Raw genomic sequence first — 19,991 nt, 5'->3', positions numbered from 1 at the left:
TCTTCTCAGCCTGAGCTCTGGGGATGCTCTGGTGTGAGACAGAGCAAGGGCGATGCTGCTGTGCCTGCACAGGATGCCTCTGCACAGGATGCCTCTGCACAGGGTGCCTCTGCACGAGGGGCTGGGCTCGGGGCTCGCTGGTTCTGGCAGCACAGAGCGTTTCCAAGCTGTGGGTGGGCAGCACTGTCACATCAGCGAAGGGAGCCATGGCATGAGCTTGTTGGCAAAAGCACAGGGAGCTAAAGCCTCCTGCCTTGCACCTCCTGCTTCTCGGAGCAGCCCGTGAATTCGTTGCTTGTTTGCTGATTATGGCAGGTGACTGAAGGCCAGGAGGAAGCTGGCGAGCGTGGTGCAGCACGGCACGGCGGGGCAGTGCCAGCCTGACGTGTGGTGCCTGTCAGCCACCGATTCATTTTCCTGGGCGTTTGACATCTCCTGAGGCACCGGGCAGCATTTGAAGCACGTTTCCCAGATCCTCGTGGCTAAGCTGGAAGGAATGCGTTTGTAGTACCAGAGGCAGCTGGCTGCTGGCATTCAGTGCCCTGAGAAGGCTGAGTCACTTGTCCGGGGAGGTGAGCTGTCCGGGAATCCGGGCTTCCTCCTGCAGACACCTCCCGGTGCTGCTGCGAGCGCTGCCCGTGCCCTGCCTGCCCTGCTGCCTCTGAGCACACCCATCCTGCCGTGGCCTTGGAGGCAGGGGCTGTGTGATCCTTCCTCCAAAATAATTAACACAAATGTGGGCGCTCTTCAGAAGCATGAAGGGGCAGAAGGTGCTTTGAGATTCGGGAGATCAGGCTTGATCTGAGACTGATTAAAGCTGCTGACAGTCTGCCTGCTGCCTTTGGTGGATCACACTTATAGAATATAGCATTTTACAGCTCTCCTTACTCAAATAGCCAGAAATATTTTTCTGGAGGTGCCGATATCCCTTTTAGGTTAGGCCCTGCAGAAAATTAGGTCCTGCCTTTACTTGTGGAAGGCTGGGTGGGTTAGGCAGCAGTGTGATGGTTACACTACAGTGGCTCCTTCCATAATCTCTGCAGGGGTGATGGGACATGGTTCTCCTGCCAGTGCCTCAGTGGGTGTTACAGATCCAGCCTGACACTCAGTGCACAACACCGGGCTTTTTTTTCTTTTAAATGGAATGTAAATGCAAATAAACTGGAAGCATGGAGATCTGCCTTCCCTTGGTGAGCTTCATGGCTCTTCTCTGGCCCAGGGAAATGCCTTATTGCCTGCAGTTCTTGGATAAGGTCAGCAGCTTCCATCAATGGACAGCTCCAGAAGTAATTATCCCAAATGTTAATGTGGATTTTCACCACTGTAAGCCTGAAGTGATTGGAAAGGTCCTGCATCACTGCCCCATGCCAGCCTGCCACCTGGCTGTGTCAGAAGTTTGATATTTGCAGCTGGAGCTGTTTGTCTCTCCCCAGCAGGTAATAAAATCACTTATCAGTTTCCCAATTTGCACTGTCCAAATGCACCTGAATTTCTAGGAATTTAAGCCTGAATGGAACCTGACTGGCAGTGAATGCAAGTGGAAGTAGGACTGGGTCTGTTAAAAATGTCATTGATATGTTAAAAAAATGAGCTGTGGTTGAGGGCCACCTCATGTGGCTCCTGCTGAGGGTGGTGGTGTGGGCACTGTGATGCTTCCATCCTGTCCTGGTAACTGCATTAAAAGTCACTGACTGTTCCTGATGATAAACGTGTCTGCAGGCTGTTAGAGCTGCAGACCTGAGAGGAGCATTTCTGGGCAAAATCAAATGAAAGATGATAGCTTAAATTAATTAGATGGTGTTTAGACCACCTTAGATGTGAGTCTCTTAGATCCTTATGCTGTGCAACCACAGGGCAGCACAGTGTGTGCAGGTATGGGTTGGCCTCGCCAGAATTGTGAGTATTGTGTGCATATTGGGTCAGGCTTGTGTTGGGCAGTGGCTTTCTGATGGAAAGAACTTAAAACATCATATGTGGAGCAGCACTGTGATGTGGGAGCTGGCCCAGGTTGATGGAAGAGAGGTGCCTTCTCAGTGAAGCAAAAATACTGTAGAAACAAAAGAAAATGCATGTGGTAGATGTGAGTGTGGGCGCTGTGTAGTCACAATACTGCCCCACAGTGTGACCCACGAGATGCTGTCACAAAAGGAATCGGGGTAAGAAATCAGATGCTTTTCCTGGTTGGGTTTCCCTGCAGCCCCAGCCTCAGTTTCCCCGAGCCACTGATGTGTTTGCCAGGGATTGTGCCTCATGTGCTGGCCCATCTGCTGATGAACCTGGTTCTTTGGGTTAGTTCAGGCTGTGACTCTTCTGAGAGCCTTTTCCTTCACTGTCTACCCAGCGCTTTAGTCTCTGGTTCCTGTAATCTAGTATTTGGAGCATCAGTAAAGATACTTCAGCCTTTTGTTAGGATTGCAGTACCACTGCAGCTCCTTCTCCTCTTGGGAATGGGCTCTGACACCTGATCTAGGTTGGCTTTGGACTGTTTGACTGTTGAGATGAAGCTCTAGCTCTGCACTCCTGCAGAGTAGCTCAGTGTGTGTATTTTGCATCTGACAGTAAGAGCCTCTCAGAGCCAGGTCATGCAAGGGGGGAGAGGTTATTTTAAACACTCACATCTGAGGAGCAGCAATGTGAGCTCTCCAGCTCTTTAATTACTAGTTTTAAGCATGATTAAGTAAAAGGAACAGAAATCACGGCTGAACAGCTATGTTGGTGTGGAGCTGTGGCCATGGTGCAGGCTGGTGAGCAGCAAGGGCACAGTTATGCTGTGCCACAGTCTCTGGTGGCAAGGGATGGTCTCCTCTGAACTGCCTTGCTGTGACCCAGGGATGCATTAACCCCTGCATGCCTGAACTTCCCAAGTGGCTGCTGTGGTCCATGGGGGCTGGGGAGGAAGGAGAATGTCTTCTCCACTGGGTCTGTGTTCTGCACATTGCTAAGATCAGAACTACCTGGAACCATTAAAAATGGAGCTGCTGGAAGCTACTGACCTTGTACCTCTGCCTCCTTACAGGTCCTCTTTGCATGGCTGCTGGGAAGCTGGTGAGGGATCCGTGATTACAGAAAGATCTTCATTTGGGGATAGTTTCTTTCCTGTTTCTGCTTAGCACGAGGTACCACCAGATGGTTCTTAGTTGCAGTTCAGAGCGTGACTAAAATTCATTTTTCAGGCACTTAGACAAATGGGATTTATTTAATTTCTCTCCCTTCTCTTCCCCTCCGAGCTCTGTTCTAAATTTCCACATTCTCTTTTCCCTGCAGAATGAAGTGGAGCTGGGAGAGCTGCTATTGTCACTAAACTACCTACCAAGTGCAGGAAGACTGAACGTGGACATCATTAGAGCAAAACAGCTTCTTCAGACAGACATGAGCCAAGGTTCAGGTAAAGGGCAGTGCATTTCTCACATTACTCATGCACAGAGAATATGTGCCTTTAAAGCAGATCAGTGAGGCTGCAATTTTGGGGGGACCCAGGGGGATTTGGTGCTCAGTTCCCATTAATACAAGGCTCTGGATGTCCATCTTATATGTATAGCCAACAATAAATTAATTTGGAACACTTACCCTGAGACACAGTGGAGGGTTTGCCAAATTTAATGTCAAAATCTCTGAGCCAGGCTGAGGTGAGGAGCCAGGGGCTTTGATCTCCCTGTGCTGTGTTCTGTAAGGCAGCCCGTGGGCATTGCTCCCTGCTGGCTCCAGGCACTCTGGCTGGGAACTGCTTCGTGCCCATGTCCTCAGGGGGTTTTCCCATGCTCCCTGCCCCAGCCTCTGCTGCTGCCAGAACATTGGCATTTTCCAAAAAGAACAGCATGCTTGGTCTCTGTCAAGGCTGGCATTAACTGTGGTTTTGTTTTTAACCCAGCTGCCTGACTTTTGTCCCCGCTGCAAATCTGTGGGTGCAGAGGGGGGTACAAGTCCCCAGGCATTTCCAAAGGCTACTTCCCAGCACAGTCCATCCCTGTGGTGCCCAGCCCTCATGAGCAGGGGTGCTGCATCACGATCCCCGTAACACAGAGCCTGTGCTTTGTGCTTTTTGCCAGATCCCTTTGTGAAAATTCAGCTTGTTCACGGATTAAAATTAACAAAAACCAAGAAGACCTCCTGCATGCGGGGCACGATAGATCCCTTCTACAATGAGTCCTTCAGCTTCAAGGTTCCCCAGGAAGAGCTGGAGAATGCCAGCCTGGTGTTCACAGGTAACTGTGGTGGTGGTACTGGCCTGGCACGGTCGTGGTTGGCTCTGAGGTGAACAAAGCAGCAGCTGTGGGTGTGCAGGTGAGCCTGTGCAGGACACTGCTTGTCCCACCCTACACGGGGTGGCCGTCACTGGGGTCTCCAGGGAAGCTTTATCAGCACTCTGTCCTCTGCAGAAGCTGTCCCCAGCACTGCCACCCAACAGCTGAATTGGCTGGGAGTCGGTCCTGTGCTTAGCTGGTCCCCTTTGAAGTGCTTCTGTGCAGAGGAAGAGGTGGAGCAGTTATTGCCCTTCTCAGTGGCAACCAGCCTGGGCATAAAGTCAAACCTGAGAGGAATGAGAGGACAGCAGTGAATGATCCCTGAGCCCAGGCACTTGTGGTACTTGACGTGGTTTGCTGGTGAGAGGATGCAGCTAGAGGTGTTCCACGTTGACCTCACCCGTTCCGTGAGCAGGGTTTGCTCATGCCTTTGTTTCTAAAGGGCTGGGACTCAGTGCCAAGCCCTGCATGGACCCAGATACAGACCACAGAGCCTGGGGGCCACGAGCAGTCCCAGAGCTCACCTCTGGAGATGCTTGGCTGGGACAGGAATTTTTATTTACAAGCAGTTTCTGAATCTCCTGTTTTTGTTCCTGAGGCATGAAGACAGGCAGCAGAGCCTCGCTGCTGGGAGCAGGAGTGGCAGAGCACAGGGGTGCTCCCTGCTTGGGCTACAGTCCTGGGCCAGGGACCTGCTGAGGCTGGTGGCTTTCTCTGCTGTTTTCCACCATAAAAGTCTTGAGCAGGGCTGCAGGGACCCCGGGAAGGGTGGGGTTCCCTCCCACACCATGACTTCACCCACCCTGTGGAGCTGTGGAGCTCGGGCACCATCAGGAGCAGGCTCAGAGGGGCTGGGTGCTGGGACCCACACTCTTCTGCCACCTTGGGCTCTCACGCTTCACAAACACTTTTTTGGACAACTTTCCACCCATTACCCACCTTTTTTTTTTTGATGAAGAGAAAGGGTTCTGCTTCTGAAAGGATGATGGAAGGATTTTTTAATTTTACTTTTTATATGGAAGATACAGGTGTCAAAGCTGGTTCAAGGAGGCTTATTCCAACCCATCAGTTTGTTTTCAAACATGTTATAACAAAAAGTGATGCTGATCAGCAATTTAAATTTTGCCCTTCGTGCTCAGAAATTTCCTCAGCAAAACACCTGTAATTAATCACTGCTTTGCATGCATGTCACCCTGACTGTACCTTGCATGTGCAGTGATGAATTTGTTCTTGGAAGCTTCCATCAGGTGATCTTGTGACTCTGTTTTCCCCTCTTCCTGCTGGAAGCTGAGAAGGCAAACAGAGAAGCAGCTCTGTGCAGTTGGGAGGGTGAGGGGAGCACGCTGCTCCTCACCACAGTGAATGAGCTTAGGGTTAATGAGTGGGTCTCTGAGTATTTTTTTCTTCTGTGCAAAGGGATGTATTCCCAAATGAGCCAATGGGAGGTTGGCTGATCCATCACCCAGTCAGATTTCAGCGCTGAGCCTCGCAAGCAGGGCTGCATTTTCTGAGTGACACACTGCTTGCTTTGAACGTTGCAATGAATAATCCCAGGCCAGAAATGTCCCCAGCAGCTCCAAAGCTGGGAAGGAACGTGCAGAGCTTTGGGAGGAGCAGTGGGGCCAGGCTGCCCTGCTGCCCTTGGACTGAAGGGTGAGGTGCAGCCTGGGCTCCCTGGGCTGCTGCTTCTGCTGTGCCTGGGACGCTCTGGTGTGAGATGTGTGGTTTGTGTAGCCAACAGAGAGCTGGAGCCAGGGCTGCTGGTCATGTGTGCACAGCCTTCTGCTGGCTCAGTGCCTGCACTGTTTGTCATGAGGACTCTGGCTCAGGGGACGTGGTGCTGCTGGTGAGGATGCTGAGCCACATTCAGTGCTCGTCCAAGTGACAGATCTGCTCCTGAGGTTGGTGGAGACATGTTTTATTCCTGTGTGCATCTGTGGGGTTCTGCTTAAAGGAGTATCTGAAGTTCTGGGAAGGGGGTTGTGGTGTTCCCCACAGAGATCCTTGGCACCTAACAGTATTACGCAGCTTAAGGACTCATGAAGGGCTTTGGGATCTTCTGTTAAAAGATACCCAAACTGCCAAGCATTTGTTCTTGATTATCTTGCACTGTGAGGATCTCTGTTTTGCATCTCTCCATGGCAGGGGTGTAGTTTTGTTTTGTTGGTTTTTTAACTTAGGTGCTTTGGGGTTCTTTTTTGCTGCAGTGGTGGTTCTTTCTGTTGTGTGTTTCCTTTGGAATTGTTTTTTATTTCTTTTCTCTTCTAATCCACAGCTCTAGTCCATTAGGTCAGTTAATTAAATTTGCTGTTGAGTCAAAGTCCAATTGAAAAGCAAAATAATCCTGCTTGAAGGGTGGGTGATGATGCTTTGAATGGAGAGAGAGAGAGCTGTGAAAGCATTCATGGGAGCCAGAAGTGAGTATGTCTTCAATAATTTAAAGGAACCTTTATTGTGGCTTCATATTTTGGACCCAGTCTGCAGCTGTCTTTACATTGGCTTGGCTTCACTGGAAAGCCCTGGAACTCTGCCAGTTCCCATCAGCTGGGGCTCCTGGCTCCCAGTGGGGCTGGTACCACACTGCAAAGTAAGGCCCTATCCAGACAAAGTAAGATTAATTTTGTTTTCCCCCCTGTGTGTTTTTCTCCTGTGCATCTTGAATCAAGCTGTGTTTAGTGCATTCTGGTACGGGTTTCTCCACTGTTTTGCTGTGATTTAGCAAGGGTTGTGTGTGCAAACATTGAGGACATGGTAAAGCACCATCCCTGCTTTCCTGGTGGTGCTCTGGAGAGCTGAACTCCAGAACAAACTCAGGGCTGAAGCACAGCTGGGTTTGGAGAGGGGCCCTGCGTGCCTCCAAGAGGATGTGCACAGGGAGAGCTCTGCGTTAGCCAGGATTGGAGGAGGGGGTGATTGGGCTGCTTCTTTGGTCTTTCCTCCTCCTTAGGCATACAAGGAGTCAATACTGTAAATTATTGGCATTTACAGACCAAAATGCTTCTCCTTCCACCCTGGTGCAGGACACCTGTACAAGCTGTCTTCCTGCCTTTCCCTCTGCTCCTTCCTCAGATGCTTACTGGAGCTGTCACTGAGTCCCATGTCCCAGGTCAGTGCCTGAAATGAGGTGGGATGAGCTCTGGTTGAAATGTCCTCTCCAGGAAAAGGCAAGTGTTGTCTGTTCACAGCTTCTCCCCAAAAGAGGCTGAAACCAGGAAAGCCACTGATACTCATAACAAGTCTAATGTCCTGACCAAAAAAAAAAAGATGACGAGTGAGACAACAGCTGGTGGAGAGGATGTTTGATTTTCATTTACTTCATCAAACATGTTGTCTGGGTAATGAGCAGCCATATACATAATGTAAAAGAAATGCACTGGTTTGAGTGGTTCTTTTTTCCACTTTCTGGGGTTTTTTTGGCAACCTGACACAATGCCCCATGTGCCAAATTCTGCTGGAGTGCAGGCAAGTCATGGGCTCAGCTCCTGCAGAGAAATGGGGCAGGCTCTGAAAGGCAGGCTGTTCTCCTAACCCTGTGCACCTGTGAACAAAGGTGTTACTCTGGCTGATGGCAAGGGGGGAAGGTGGAGTTTGCCCTGACAGCAGCTGCTGCCCAAGGTCGTTTCCAAGAGGAAAAAAGAATATTTGAGATGCAAGTGCAGGTTCTGTGCTTGGGAGGGCCGGATGCTGGGCACCCGGAGACGCTGGGCTCTCCCCACTGAGGGATTTTGGGCTGTCCTCCAAATCTCAGCCTAACCATCAGAAAGCTGGGCCTGGGCAGCAGGAAGGCAGACAACACCTGAAACCTGAGCACTGCAGTATTTTGTTAATGATTATAACGTTGTTAATAACAATAGTCAGTAATGCTGTTTGCACTGCAGTAAAGCCCAGATGGCCCAATAAAAACCACCAGCACTCCAGGGCAAACTGTGTCTTGGGGACTCCTTAGCATCTTTTCATCACTTACCATGAAAAAGACAACCTTCAGTACTCACAGTGAGGGGATATTTGTCTCCCCAAGGTCCTTGTGGTGACTGTGTGTCTTTCTCCATTTAAATGAGCTCTTGGACATGTTTGCATGGCAGGATCTTTAGGGCTTGTGACACAAGCAGAGTCCCCAAAGAGGGAGAAATCATCTTCATGCTCTGGGTACTGTCTGTGCAATTGTAGAGGGGAAGCTCTGCTTTGCCTTCTGACCTGGCTGAGAGAGTAGCTGGAGCTGGGGCAGAGCTGGGGCTGGTGGTGTCTGGTGGAGAGCAGGGCTGGGGCTCATCCCACTGCTCCCTTCCTGTGTGGAGGGTGGCCATGGCTCTGCAGGGCAGGATGCTCTGCCTGGGAGAGGGAAGCAGGCTGGGCCAGGGTGTGCTTGCTGATGGGGAGATTGGCCTTGATTCGTGTGGGACCTTCACTGGTGAGAACTTCCCAGTCAGTCCTGGCTGAGGGTGCAGCTCAGGGGCACTCTGTCTCCTGGTAGAATTTTGTGATTCTCTTCACTTTTCAGTGTGTTTTAAAAATGGACAATGTCTCTGTTTTCTGTAAAGACTTAGAACCAGTTTTTCCATTTTATTTCTTTTTTTGGCATATTTTTGTTCTGAGAGAGTGTTGAGACTTTGCAGACCTGTACCTGGCTACAGCAGAGGGGCCGTGGCAATGCCATCAGCCACCTCCATGCCCCAAGTGCTGTAACAGCACGTGTCTTCAGACCCCTGGATAACTTTAATGCTTTATCCCGGAGCTCTAATTAACTTCCAGTTAATAGGCAGTCCTTGATTAAAGTAACAGATTGCTGTTCAATAGCAATATACCTGGTTCCTCTGTTGGCTCATTTCCCCCTGGCCTTTAGGAAAGTGTGGGGACCATTTAATGATGTTTGTATTTCTAAAGGGGAAAAAAAAGTAATTGTTGGTATCAAAATATTGATAATGGTGTAGTTCTGGGTTTGGGTTGCTTTCACTGAAATGTTTTCTTTTTGAAGCAATGCTGCCTGTTTCAACAGGATGCAGAGATAGTGAGGCTTTTCAGTGGTATTTTTTTAATTAACAGACTGATTTCCAAATGTCCCAATTAGCTGAGCAGGTTGAAGGTTGATAAAGTTTTTTTTCCTGAGGCTTCTTCAGAAATATATCTGAATTTTGGTCTCCCTGGCTTTGTGGAAGTGTGACCTTGAGATACCAGCATCATCTCTAGATGCTGTTTGCAGGGCTGGAAACCACCTTGTGTCTGGAGACATCACACATCTACATTTTGACTTGCTCATCTCTCCTTTCTCCTATTGCTTTTGCTTTCCCACAAGAAAACCCAACAAACATTCAGGCACTTTGTCTTTTGCAGACAGATATAGGGAAGAAATCTTCTCTAATATATGAGTCAAATTAAACTGTTTTTTTCCCATGCTGGAATGAAGGAGGAGGAAGTGGTTTCTGTTTTGAAATACTATCAGGTTGGGCACCGTAACATCTCTTAGATGGACAGATAATTAGGCAACTCATTGCTAGAAAATTGTTTCTTGTCATCTTGTGTCTTTTGGAAGTATTGGACTGTCTGTGTATTTCCCATATCTGGAGCTGAGAAGCAAAATCTAATCCCTGGTTAAACCTGTGTAATCCTATCTTAGCCAAATGAGAAAAAATGGAAAAACCCACTGATGTCAGCACAGTGTTTTCTGGGGATTTATACCTGTTTAACTTGGATCAGAATTTGGCCTTTGTGTCTGGCATTATAAAACTCTTCATTCATTTATGCAGCAGACACCATATGGTCCATGCCCAGGTCTGGGGGAGCAGTGAGCTCCTGGCTGGTGCCTCCTGCCCTGCCAGCCCTTGCTCCAGGGCCGGTGGCCACTCGAGGGGGCCCAGCAGGTCCTGTGAGGACCCTGGGAGAGGGGCTCGGGGAGATGTGCTGGCAGGGGCGAGCCCTGGAGCCCAGCCTGCCTGGCAGAGCCTCCTCACAGCGGGTACGATGTGCAAATCCCCTCTGGGAGGAGGAAGGGCCCCACTGCTCTCCATTCTCAGTCCCCCTCTGTGACTCCTGGTCCCCATGGCAGGTGCTGTTGGTCAGCCCGGAGCAGGTGGAGATGCTGAGTGGGGTCCTGCAGGCCCAGCCCTGTTTTGGGGTCACTCAGGGAAGATGCTCTGGGGATGGATTTGGCTTTTTGCAGCAGACTGACTGCTTTAACGAGGAGGAGTGAGATGCCGTTAATCAGGGTGAGAGCAACAAGATGCTGATGCTTCCTGATCCGATCTGTTGCTTGCTTAGAAGGCAAAATTAAATTCATCATCAAGTGGCCTGACTTAGTTAATAAATGTACTGCAGCAGATGTGGCAGAAACTGCCTGTCCTGGAGTTCTCTGGAATTTTTTGGGAATCTTTCTCCCCTAAAGAAAAGAGCAAACCCTCCTTTCTCCAGGCTGATGATGGGTGCTTGCTCCTTTTGCCAAGCACCTTGATTAAAGCAGTGCCATGGCTCTCCTGCCCTCAGCCCTTCATCTTGTTTGGCTCACGCTGTAGTGAAAGGAATTGTTCAAACGTCTTGCAGGGCCATAATCTGCCTGTGTATCAAATGAAGAAAAGTCTCGGTGGCGGGAGCTGCTGTGGGTGGCAGGGCAGTGTCTGGAAGTGGAATGCCTGTGCCTGGCCCCGTGGCTGTCACAGGAGATGGATGATGGTGCAGGCAGAGGCTGCCTCCCCTGCGTGGCTGTCCCTGCCTGCCTGTGCAGGTGCTGCATGGCACTGGTGCTGGAGCCTCTCCCTGTGAGGTGTGTAAATGTGCACGAGGTCATCTGTGTGCCTTGTTGGATCTGGGGCTCATAGTGCAGAGAATTAAGATGCAATTTTCAAAAAAGAGGGATTGGAGGTGGGAAAAGCCAGCCATAGATACTCCTTTTCAGTATCCTCTGGGCTGTTGTGATAGATGCATCCAGCCCATAATTCCAGTTTCTCCTGATGAGGTAATTTCATGAGGTGTCATCCCTGCATTCCCTCGAGATCTCTGCAAGGCACACTCGCTCATTGGCACTTTCCCTGCACCCTGGATCCCGGCTGTCTGCTGCAGGACTTTCCTCTCCCTGTCTGAGAGCAGACCCTGACTCGGGAGACGCCGGGTTTGGGGTGCACGTGCAGGGTCCCCTTCCCTGGCTGCCCCAGGCAGAGCACAGGGGCTGCCCTTGTAGAGGTTTCTGAGAGTCTCCTGGTGTGGTGGCACCTTCCCATGGAGCAGCAGCTGGAGCTGGGTCTGTGCATGGCCGTGTACCCCAGCAGTTCCAGTTCCCTCTGGAGCTGGGCAGGTGCAGCCGCTGCAGGGAGCGGTCACACAGAGGAAAGGCTGGAAGGAAGGAGAGTTCAGCGTGCACATCAGAGCCTGATGGAGATTAAACTGATAAAGGGGAAACCACGGCATCTTCTCCCGTGCTTTTCTCTCCTCTCCACTAAATATGACCGGCCATGCTCGAGGAGCAAGGGGCAGGATTTGGGCCGTGCCTGTGACCTTCTCAGTGTGCATCATTAGCCCGGCTGCTGCTGCTCCTCGTAGCTCCTCTTTGTGCTAAACAGCCTTTTAATATTGATGTCAAGCAGTTCAGAGGCAGTTTTCAGTCCTACTTAGCCTGGCAGCTCAGCCTCACTGGCTGAGGCAGTGCTGGCCACTGGCTCCTGGCCACTGGCTCCTGGCCACTGGCTCCTGCCTGCCCAGGCTGGGGTGAGGCACTGCCTGCCTGAGCGGGCAGGTATGTGAAGGGAGCACTTTCTGAGACCTCGCCAAGTGCTGAGGCTGAATGGGAAGTGCAGGAAGTGTTGATGGTCAGTGCCAACAGGGTTGTGCTTCTGCCAGGCTGACCACACGGTCCCATTAGACCTGTGTCCTCAGGGGGCCTCTGCCCCTCACTTGCCTGTGTACAGCCTTGGGCATGTTCTTGCAAATTTTTCTTTTCTCTGAGTTAAATGGTTCTAACTGCGTTGCAGGTGACGGTGTAGGTGACTGAAGAGGAGTTAATGATTTGTGGTGGAGCTCTCTGCTATTGCAGAACGCTGAGATTGCCCTGCTGTTCCTCCCGGAGAGGCAGCAGCAGAGGCGCTCTGTGGCCGTGCGGGGAGGTGCAGCGCAGCCTGAACCGCTCAGGAACTGCTGAGTAACTGCTCAGCACACCTGGCACAGCGTTTGCAGCAGATGCAGATGTTTCGTGGCCCCAGCTGCAAGGCTCAAGCTTGTCCCCATCCCGTAAATGATACTGATAACCTTCAAGCTGGCTTAAGGAAATTGTCTGAGTTAGTGCTCCTCTCTGGTCGTTCCAAGGATGCTAGTGTGTTCAATCAAAGGATGAGTTAGTCTCTGAAATCCCAGCTTCAATTTTACTGTTGCACATAACTCATGGATGACAGTGATGTGCGGTCGTGCTCTGCACAGCTACTCAGTGTGCAAGCCTCAGTGTAGAGGCAAAGGAGAGGGAAAAGTAAAAGGCATTTTGGCTGCATCTGGTGCCAGGGCAGATGCCACCCAGGCAGCCCCATGGCTTAATTTCATAGTGACATGGGAAAGAGATGACCGGCAAAAAGTGATTCCACGTGACTGAGGTTGGTAGGAGACAGGGAGAGCTCAGGCTGGAGCTGTCCCCAGAGCCAGGTGTTGGAGCTCCAAGGCCCACTGCATCCCCTGGAAGGTGCTGCCCTGCTGGGCAGCAGCTCTGGGCTGTGCAGTGCCTGGCATGGCCATGCCCCCAGCCCTGCAGGGACAGGCAGCCAGCCTGGGGGTCTCAGCCTTCCCCCCTGTGCAGGACCCCTGTGGGGTACAGGGGACCCTACCCCAAAGAAACATTTCATGTGGCACCCAGGCCCCCATCTGTTGGATATGGATCATTTAGGAGCACAGCATCAATAAGCCCATCACATGGAAATGTTTTATTTACCTCATGTACCTTGTCCTCAAGAATTTGACCCTTTTAATGGACATAAGTGAACACAATTTTCTTCTGTATTTCAGCATTTCTATTATAAAGAATGTCTTTTTAAGAAGCCTTTCTGTTTCCAAATGTGTCCCTCAGTGAAGAGCAGCTGCAGAATGAATTGGTTTCACCTCTGCTTCTTTAATTGCTTTTTGCTCTGTGTTTGCCTAGAAATGGATGTTGCTATTGTGTAAATTACTGCAACGGTGGAAAAAGAGCTCATGAGCTCAGGGGTGTAGTTTCTGTCAGGAAAATACGCTTCTTAAATGGAAAGCAGCATCTACCTGTTCATAACCAGAGTCTGGGTCAGTCTGAAAATCCCAAATGTTAATTACTTAATTTTCTGCTGTGGAGCAGCTCCATGGAGTCGCTGTTTTTGTGGCCAAGGGCAAATTCAATCTGAAATTTACTATGAGCTCCTTTCAGACTCTGTCAGGAGATGTTCATACATCAGGGAACACAGCTCAGTCCACTTGTAGAGACACCTGGACTCAGTGTGTGGCACAGTGCTCTACTGCTGCCCATGGAGCTTCTCCACCTTCGCCTGTTGTGGAACGAGCTGGAAGGAAAGAGCAGGAGCTTTTAACCCCCTCCCACGGCTGAAGGTGTGGGTTTGTGTGGAACTGGCTCCGTGCAGGTGGGAATGCAGCCGTGGTACGTGTGCCACTGTGTGCGTCTGTGTGCAGAAGCAGAGGGCTCTGGCACAGGCTCCTGTCTGCTCCTGCTGCCCCAGCTCTCCTGCGGGGCTTTCCTGCTCCGAGGGGCTCCCGGGTCTCCCCACGGGCACTGCTGCACCAGGAGGTCACCTTGCACCAGGGCAGGGCCAGCCCCGCAGCGGAGTGCCTTGGGCAGCTGTGGTTGTGGGGTGGTGCCTGAGCACCCGCAGTCCCGGTGGGTCCGTGAGGGTCCCCAGGGGTCTGGGTCTGTACTGAGGAGTGCTGGTACTGCTCTGCAGGGCTGTGGAGCAGGCTGACTGTCAGACCTGAGTGCAAACGGTGCAGCAGTGGCTGTGCTTGGTGGTGCTCGAGGAAAGGCTTCCTCCCCTATTCGAGAAGCGCTCGCTGCAGCCGCAGGACCGGGGAGCTGCTCCCCCTCTCTGTGTCAGCACGGGAGCCCCGGGCGAGGCGAGCACCAGTCTCTGCTTCCAGCTGCTCACCTGGGCCTGTGGGCTCCTCCAGTTCTCTTTTCCAAGCTGGTCTTGGAAGTACTGGTGGCAGCGACAGGGAAAATGCTCCTGAGTGTGAGCAAAGAATGCCAGCTCCAGCCCCTTCTTGGCTAAGGCCCGTTCCAGAGCTTGGTGCAACTCAGCCACCAGCAGATTGCTCAGCAAATCCTGGTGTTTAGCAGTGGAACACAGCAGTTAGCCTCCCAGAGAGGCATGTCCTTGAGTTTAAAGGGCTTCTGAACTGACGGGTAAAGCTGAATTTTTGGTACATAAAGACCTCTCAGCTTTTGAGAGCTGTGGTGAAGCTGTGAGTTTGTAGACCTGAGGTCAGTCTAGTGCTACCTCTTACGGTCTGTGTGTGAGTAAGCATTTGGCCTTGGAAAATGTCTTCCCTGTTCTTCAGCAATAAGTCTCTGTGCTATCTACAGTAGTTAATGATAGAAGCAACAATGCTTGTATAATTAGCCCATTAATACCCCAAAGGACTCAGCATGCTAATTACCTGACACAATGAGATTAGCAAATTGCATTACAAGAATTCAAAATACTTGGATCAACAGTAGAATAACAGGTGCCCTTAGATAGCACACCTGCTTGTTTTACAGTCCTGTCATGGAGTATTTTTGAAGAATCAGTATGCCTGGGGTACTTCTCCACTGTTAATTTATCCTGTGATTAATTGATGGCCTGCAAGACTTCTTGGTTTAAATTTACTTGGTACTGTCTCCCAGGATTAGGCTTCATCTTCTTTAATTCTGGAAAAAAAGAGTGAAAACAAAAAAAACCCCAAAAACAAACAAACCCCCCCCCCAAAAACAAAACAAAAAAAAGGGAAAAAACACCTTGTTGAAAATTTTGGTTTTGGGGTATTTTTACGTGGTTTCATCACAGTATTTGATTTCTGTAGGCTAATAAATCATAGCGAAACATTTAGTATAGCTAGCTACACTCGTGATCCATTGCCTTGTAGGAGAACTCGTTAATAACCCTGACAAGCTGTGTACTACTTGGAGACGGATGGCTTAGAATTCCTCACTGCCTCCTCAGAAGGTGGCCTTCCCAAAAAACACCAGCCTGGCCCCTTGACAACACGTCCTGATGGCACCAGCCCTAGATAACTGATGGTGGCAGGCAGAAGAGGTGCAGTCTTCCTGCTGGGGTGGTGAACCCCAAATCATTTCTAAGTGTCGTTTGAAGATAGACTTACAGGGCTCTGAGCTGCAGGGTAGGTTTTCAGAGCAATTATTTGAACAAATTACTTGGGCATTTGAAGGTTTGCTGTCACCTAAAATACCCACGGGTAATTTGGTGAGCAGAAGCATCTCTGCCCATAAACTGTGCGTGGCAGAGCTGTCAGAAGGGATAAAGTGAGATGTAACCTGGCACTGCTTGATTTTAGGATTGCGCTGGCAGGTGGTGCCTGAGTCACCCAGAGCAAGATCCCAGACTGGTACAGAGGTGAGGAACCAGCCTTTGCAGAGTGTGGAGATGGCAGAGGGACAGGTTAAAGTAATGCTAATCAGCTGGGGGGTGTGTGTTATAATAGGAAATGCACAGCCTTGACAAAGGTGTGTGCTCAAAAGTGAGGCTGAGCACGTTGTGCCCGGTGTCCTGCCTGCCTGTGAGGCTGTGCACAGCATCGGGGTGATGCCATGGGGATCTCAGACGTGGTTTTGCTGCCAGTGCTGGTTTTCAGCAGCCCTGGAGAGCTGGTGCTGCTGGCAGGGGCTCTATGCCAGGCTGAACATGCTCTTGCTGCACAAGCCCAGCTGGATTTGGAGCTCCTGTAGACATTTGTCCTTAAAAATCCCTCTCTTTCCTGAGGAGATTTTTTAATCCTTAATATTCCGGGCAGTGCCTGTGGATATCCTGGCTTCAGCTTGCAAAGACTTCGTTTCAACTTTGTAATGAGGCAGGGCTTCAGTTTGCAACACACAAAGTGCTCCTGCTCCTGTCTGGTGGGAGCGTTCAGCCTTTCCCGCGATCAGGCCCTTCATTAGGGTTTGCTGCTGGCTGCAACCTTTTGTTCCAGGAGACTGGGCTAATCCAAAGGACAGGGTGTTGGGTTGATGTCTCTCCCTCAGTTGCTTTCCTGGACATTTAACAAGTAGCTGCAGTGATAATTATGGCAAATAGTTTCTGTGTAAACATCCTCCTGACAGCCTGGACATGTGTAATTCCTGTCTCTGAGCAGGGAAGGCTGTTGATTAGCACTGGAGTGGTTTGTGTGATGTGCATGTGGAGGAGGACAGTTTGAGATCATCTGCATTTCCCCAGGGTCAGGCTGCTGGGCTGCTTTTGTGATTTCATGATGCCCAGGTAGAGCTTTTGGCACTTCTTTACATGATGCAATTCTCCTTCAAGGCCAGGCTGGACAGGACTTTGAGCAACCTGCTCTAGTGAAAGGTGTCCCTGCCTGTGGCAGAGGGGTTGGAACAGGATGATCTTTGTGGTCCCTTCCAACCCAAATCATTTTATGATTCTACTTTACCTATTCATGCTAAATACCGTGGTAACTGTGCATTTGTGTCTTATTTATTTGAATTGTATTTGGCTGTAGTACAGCTTATTTTATTCCTTCCAAGCCCCTGTTTAACATTTTTCGGATGCCGAGTTACATACCAAAAATGCTGGCATCTGGCACCGGGTGTGGGTGGACGTTTGTAGGACATTCGGGTTCCCGGGGCAGGGCTCTGGGTGGACGAGCGGTGCTTTTGCCTTGACCCCTCTCTGTTTCTGCTCTCCCCAGTGTACGGGCACAACGTGAAGAGCAGCAACGACTTCATTGGGAGAATTGTGATCGGGCAGTACTCGACAGGCGCGCCCGAGTCCAACCACTGGCGCCGCATGCTGAACGCGCACCGCACGGCCGTGGAGCAGTGGCACAGCCTGCGCTCCCGCGAGGAGTGCGACCGCGTCTCGCCCGCCTCCCTGGAGGTGACATGAGGTGGGAAACCGACGGCAGCCAGAGCGAGCGGGCGGACGAGATAAAAAATAAACCAACGACTGAAACACCCCACCTCACACCCTACACGCACCCCGCGGCAGCTCCGTCGGATTAACGCGGCTGCCAGCGCCCAGCCGGCCGTGCTGGCCTCGGTGACCCACGTCCCGCTGGGTCCTGGCTGTTCCCCTGGGGCCGGAGCTCTGGCTGCTTGCCCCCGGCACCGCTGAGCTGTTTGCGCCCCGCGGGAGGAGCGCGGCGCCGGGCGGCACGGGCTGCGCGTGGACGTGCCGTGGTGAGCACGGAGTGGGCGGAGGAGCTGGGAGCTGCCTCTGCTGTCCTTCCAGTCCAAATCCATGGCTCATCCTCTCGGAGATATAAAGTACCCGTGTGCTCTCATTGGTGAACGTGGTAATTAGGCTAGAATATTTTTTTAAATGGTAGAACCTGTGGTGAAATCGATTCTGAGTCCAGTTTTGTCCTTGTACTAGTTTTAACAGAGTTAAGCTGCTGTTAGTGTGTGCGTTTGTGTGCCGGGACACGCGTGTGGCCCCGCGTCGGACGGATCCCGTGTCCCGGCAGCGGTGACCTGCCAGTCTCGATAGCAGTCTGTGTGCGTAGTAGATTCAGTGATGATATAGCAAAATCGACATTTCCAATAGCATTTGTACTGGGAAAACCAGCTCGTGTCCTTTCAAACCTGTGCTGTGCAAAAGAAACCTGCTCCAGGGACTTTGGCGGTTAAGAAGACCCAGAAAACACAATTTTAATTCTCTCACAGACTGCAGTGGCTCTTTCTGTGTTGTGTGTGTTTACCCAGGTAGTTCTTCAGGTCACCAAGTGAACTTAGCTACAGTCAAGCTGTCCTGTTGGTTGCTTCTGCACATTTTATTTTTCCACAGTGTGTTGTCTGGTATGATGCAGATTGTATATTTATTGAAAATAAAATTCTATTTAATTGTGCCAGAGAGATTGGGGTGATACTTGTTGAATTCACCTTTGTGTTGAGCTCCTTCAGTTATGCTTATGGCAGAAAAAAAGCCAAAGTGTTGGCAGTTACCCCATTGTTACTCACTGCAGGTGAACTGGGAGCAGTTTGAGAGAAACTGGGCACCTGCTGCTGGAGGTTGGTCTGGAGAGCGAGCTGGATGCCTTGGTCTGGCCATGGTGGTTCCCAGCCCAAGCCCACCCAGCACCCTGTGGGTTGGACCTGTGAAACTCCAGAGCTGGCATGTGGCAGGATGGGCAGCACTCATCTCCCTCCTCTTTTTATTAAATGAAGCCCAAAAGGAAACCCCACTACCTCCTGTGCTTTTAATATTTTGATTTTTAAAGAGGAAGAAAAAAATACATATGCCTATTTCACCCATTTGTTATTTAGCTGCTACAGTTAGGGACAGGTGAGTCTTAAAAAGCAAAACAAAACAGAAAACCCAACCACACCAAAAAAACCACAAACCAGAAAAGCTCAGTGCTTGTTTTGGCAGGTGTCAGTGTGTGGGTCAATAATCCCTGCTGCTGTCCAGGTGCTCCTGCTCCAGGGAAGGTGTGTGTTGTAGCTCCGGTATCAGCATCCCTTCAGCACTTTGGCCATGGCACCTGGCTCCCTGCTGCTCTCCAGCACAGCTGCTCTGTGTGAGCAGCACACAGCAGCGGGGCAGTGGTGCCTGCAGGGCTGGGCGTTCTCTTTCCCAGCATACTGGGGTGTGCTGGCTATCGATTCTAACCTGCCTCTCTGCAAGGTGCAATTTCCTCTCTGTCCTGCAGCAAAGTCGATGGCAAATCTCTCTTCTCTGGCTTCCTCCTGGTTTGTCTCATCAAAAAGTCACAGGGAGTCCTGGGCAAACACGTGCTGTAGGAGGCTGAACTCTTCCTGTAACTCAAGAAGGCTCAGGCAAGGGGCTGTGGTTTCAGCAATTTCTGTGGTTGACATTAATATTCTTCCATGTGGGGCCTGTGGACAGCAGAATGAGCTCAGGACATCCGTGAGAGCTGGCCTGAGCCCAGCCACATGCTTTGCTCAACACTGGGGACAAAATGTGAACAGAAGGCACTCTTGCCTGAGTCTGTCCTTGAAGTCATGAGGTGTCTGTTCCACAGGGAGGAACAGTTGTGTTCACAGGATGCCAAAAACTGGTGATGGAGCCCAGAGGAAAGGTCAGTGAGAGCAGAACAGAAGCATACTGGGGAGCTGCTGGCCTGCAGAGCGAACAGAACACAGCGTGGGAGGGAGAGGAGCAGGAGGGATGGACTGTGGCCGTGCTCCTGGGGCTGCACCCAGCAGGTGAAGCACATCTCATGTTTGGTGGAGTTGGAAGGTAACCCAAAGTGCAGCTGCAGCTCCAGCTGGCACTGCGTGCACAACGTGCTTGTGCTGTCCCAGTGCTGGGAGCGAAGCTGGTGCCCAGCTGCTGTGCCAGGCTCAGGGCTGGGGCTCAGGGGCAGCACGGGGGACTCAGCTGTGCTGGGGGGGATGCTGCTGCCATGAGTCTGGCTGTTAGAAACCAGGATAAAAATTATTCAGGATCTCTGCTCCCTCTTTAACATGAGTATTTGTGCTTTGGGAGTAGATTAATATGCTCAAAGATTTTTGTTCCATAGTTTGCTGAAAGTTGTTTATAACGCTGGCTTTATCTCAGGATGGCACACAGGAAAGAAGGGAGGAGGCATGCCTTGACTTCTAATAATCCCAGCTCCTTCATTTTTAGTGGT

At 50.9% G+C, this 19,991-nt stretch overlaps 1 protein-coding gene across 1 annotated transcript in view; it reads left to right on the top strand.

The window, feature by feature from the left end:
* SYT17 (synaptotagmin 17) overlaps positions 1 to 18,249 on the top strand; it is a 34,985-nt gene extending 16,736 nt beyond the window's left edge. Inside the window, exons 6-8 of the mRNA XM_048321134.1 lie at positions 3,265 to 3,385; positions 4,047 to 4,202; positions 17,085 to 18,249. Of these exons, the coding sequence (XP_048177091.1) occupies positions 3,265 to 3,385; positions 4,047 to 4,202; positions 17,085 to 17,281 (474 nt within the window). The 3' untranslated portion in view covers positions 17,282 to 18,249. The remainder of the gene's footprint in view (positions 1 to 3,264; positions 3,386 to 4,046; positions 4,203 to 17,084) is intronic.
* Positions 18,250 to 19,991: the final 1,742 nt, after the last annotated feature.

Source organism: Corvus hawaiiensis, chromosome 16 (genome assembly GCF_020740725.1).
Source record: "Corvus hawaiiensis isolate bCorHaw1 chromosome 16, bCorHaw1.pri.cur, whole genome shotgun sequence".
Taxonomy (NCBI): Eukaryota; Metazoa; Chordata; class Aves; order Passeriformes; family Corvidae; genus Corvus; species Corvus hawaiiensis.
The sequence above is the reverse complement of the archived record's forward strand: the minus strand, read 5'-3'. Positions and strand labels throughout refer to the sequence as shown.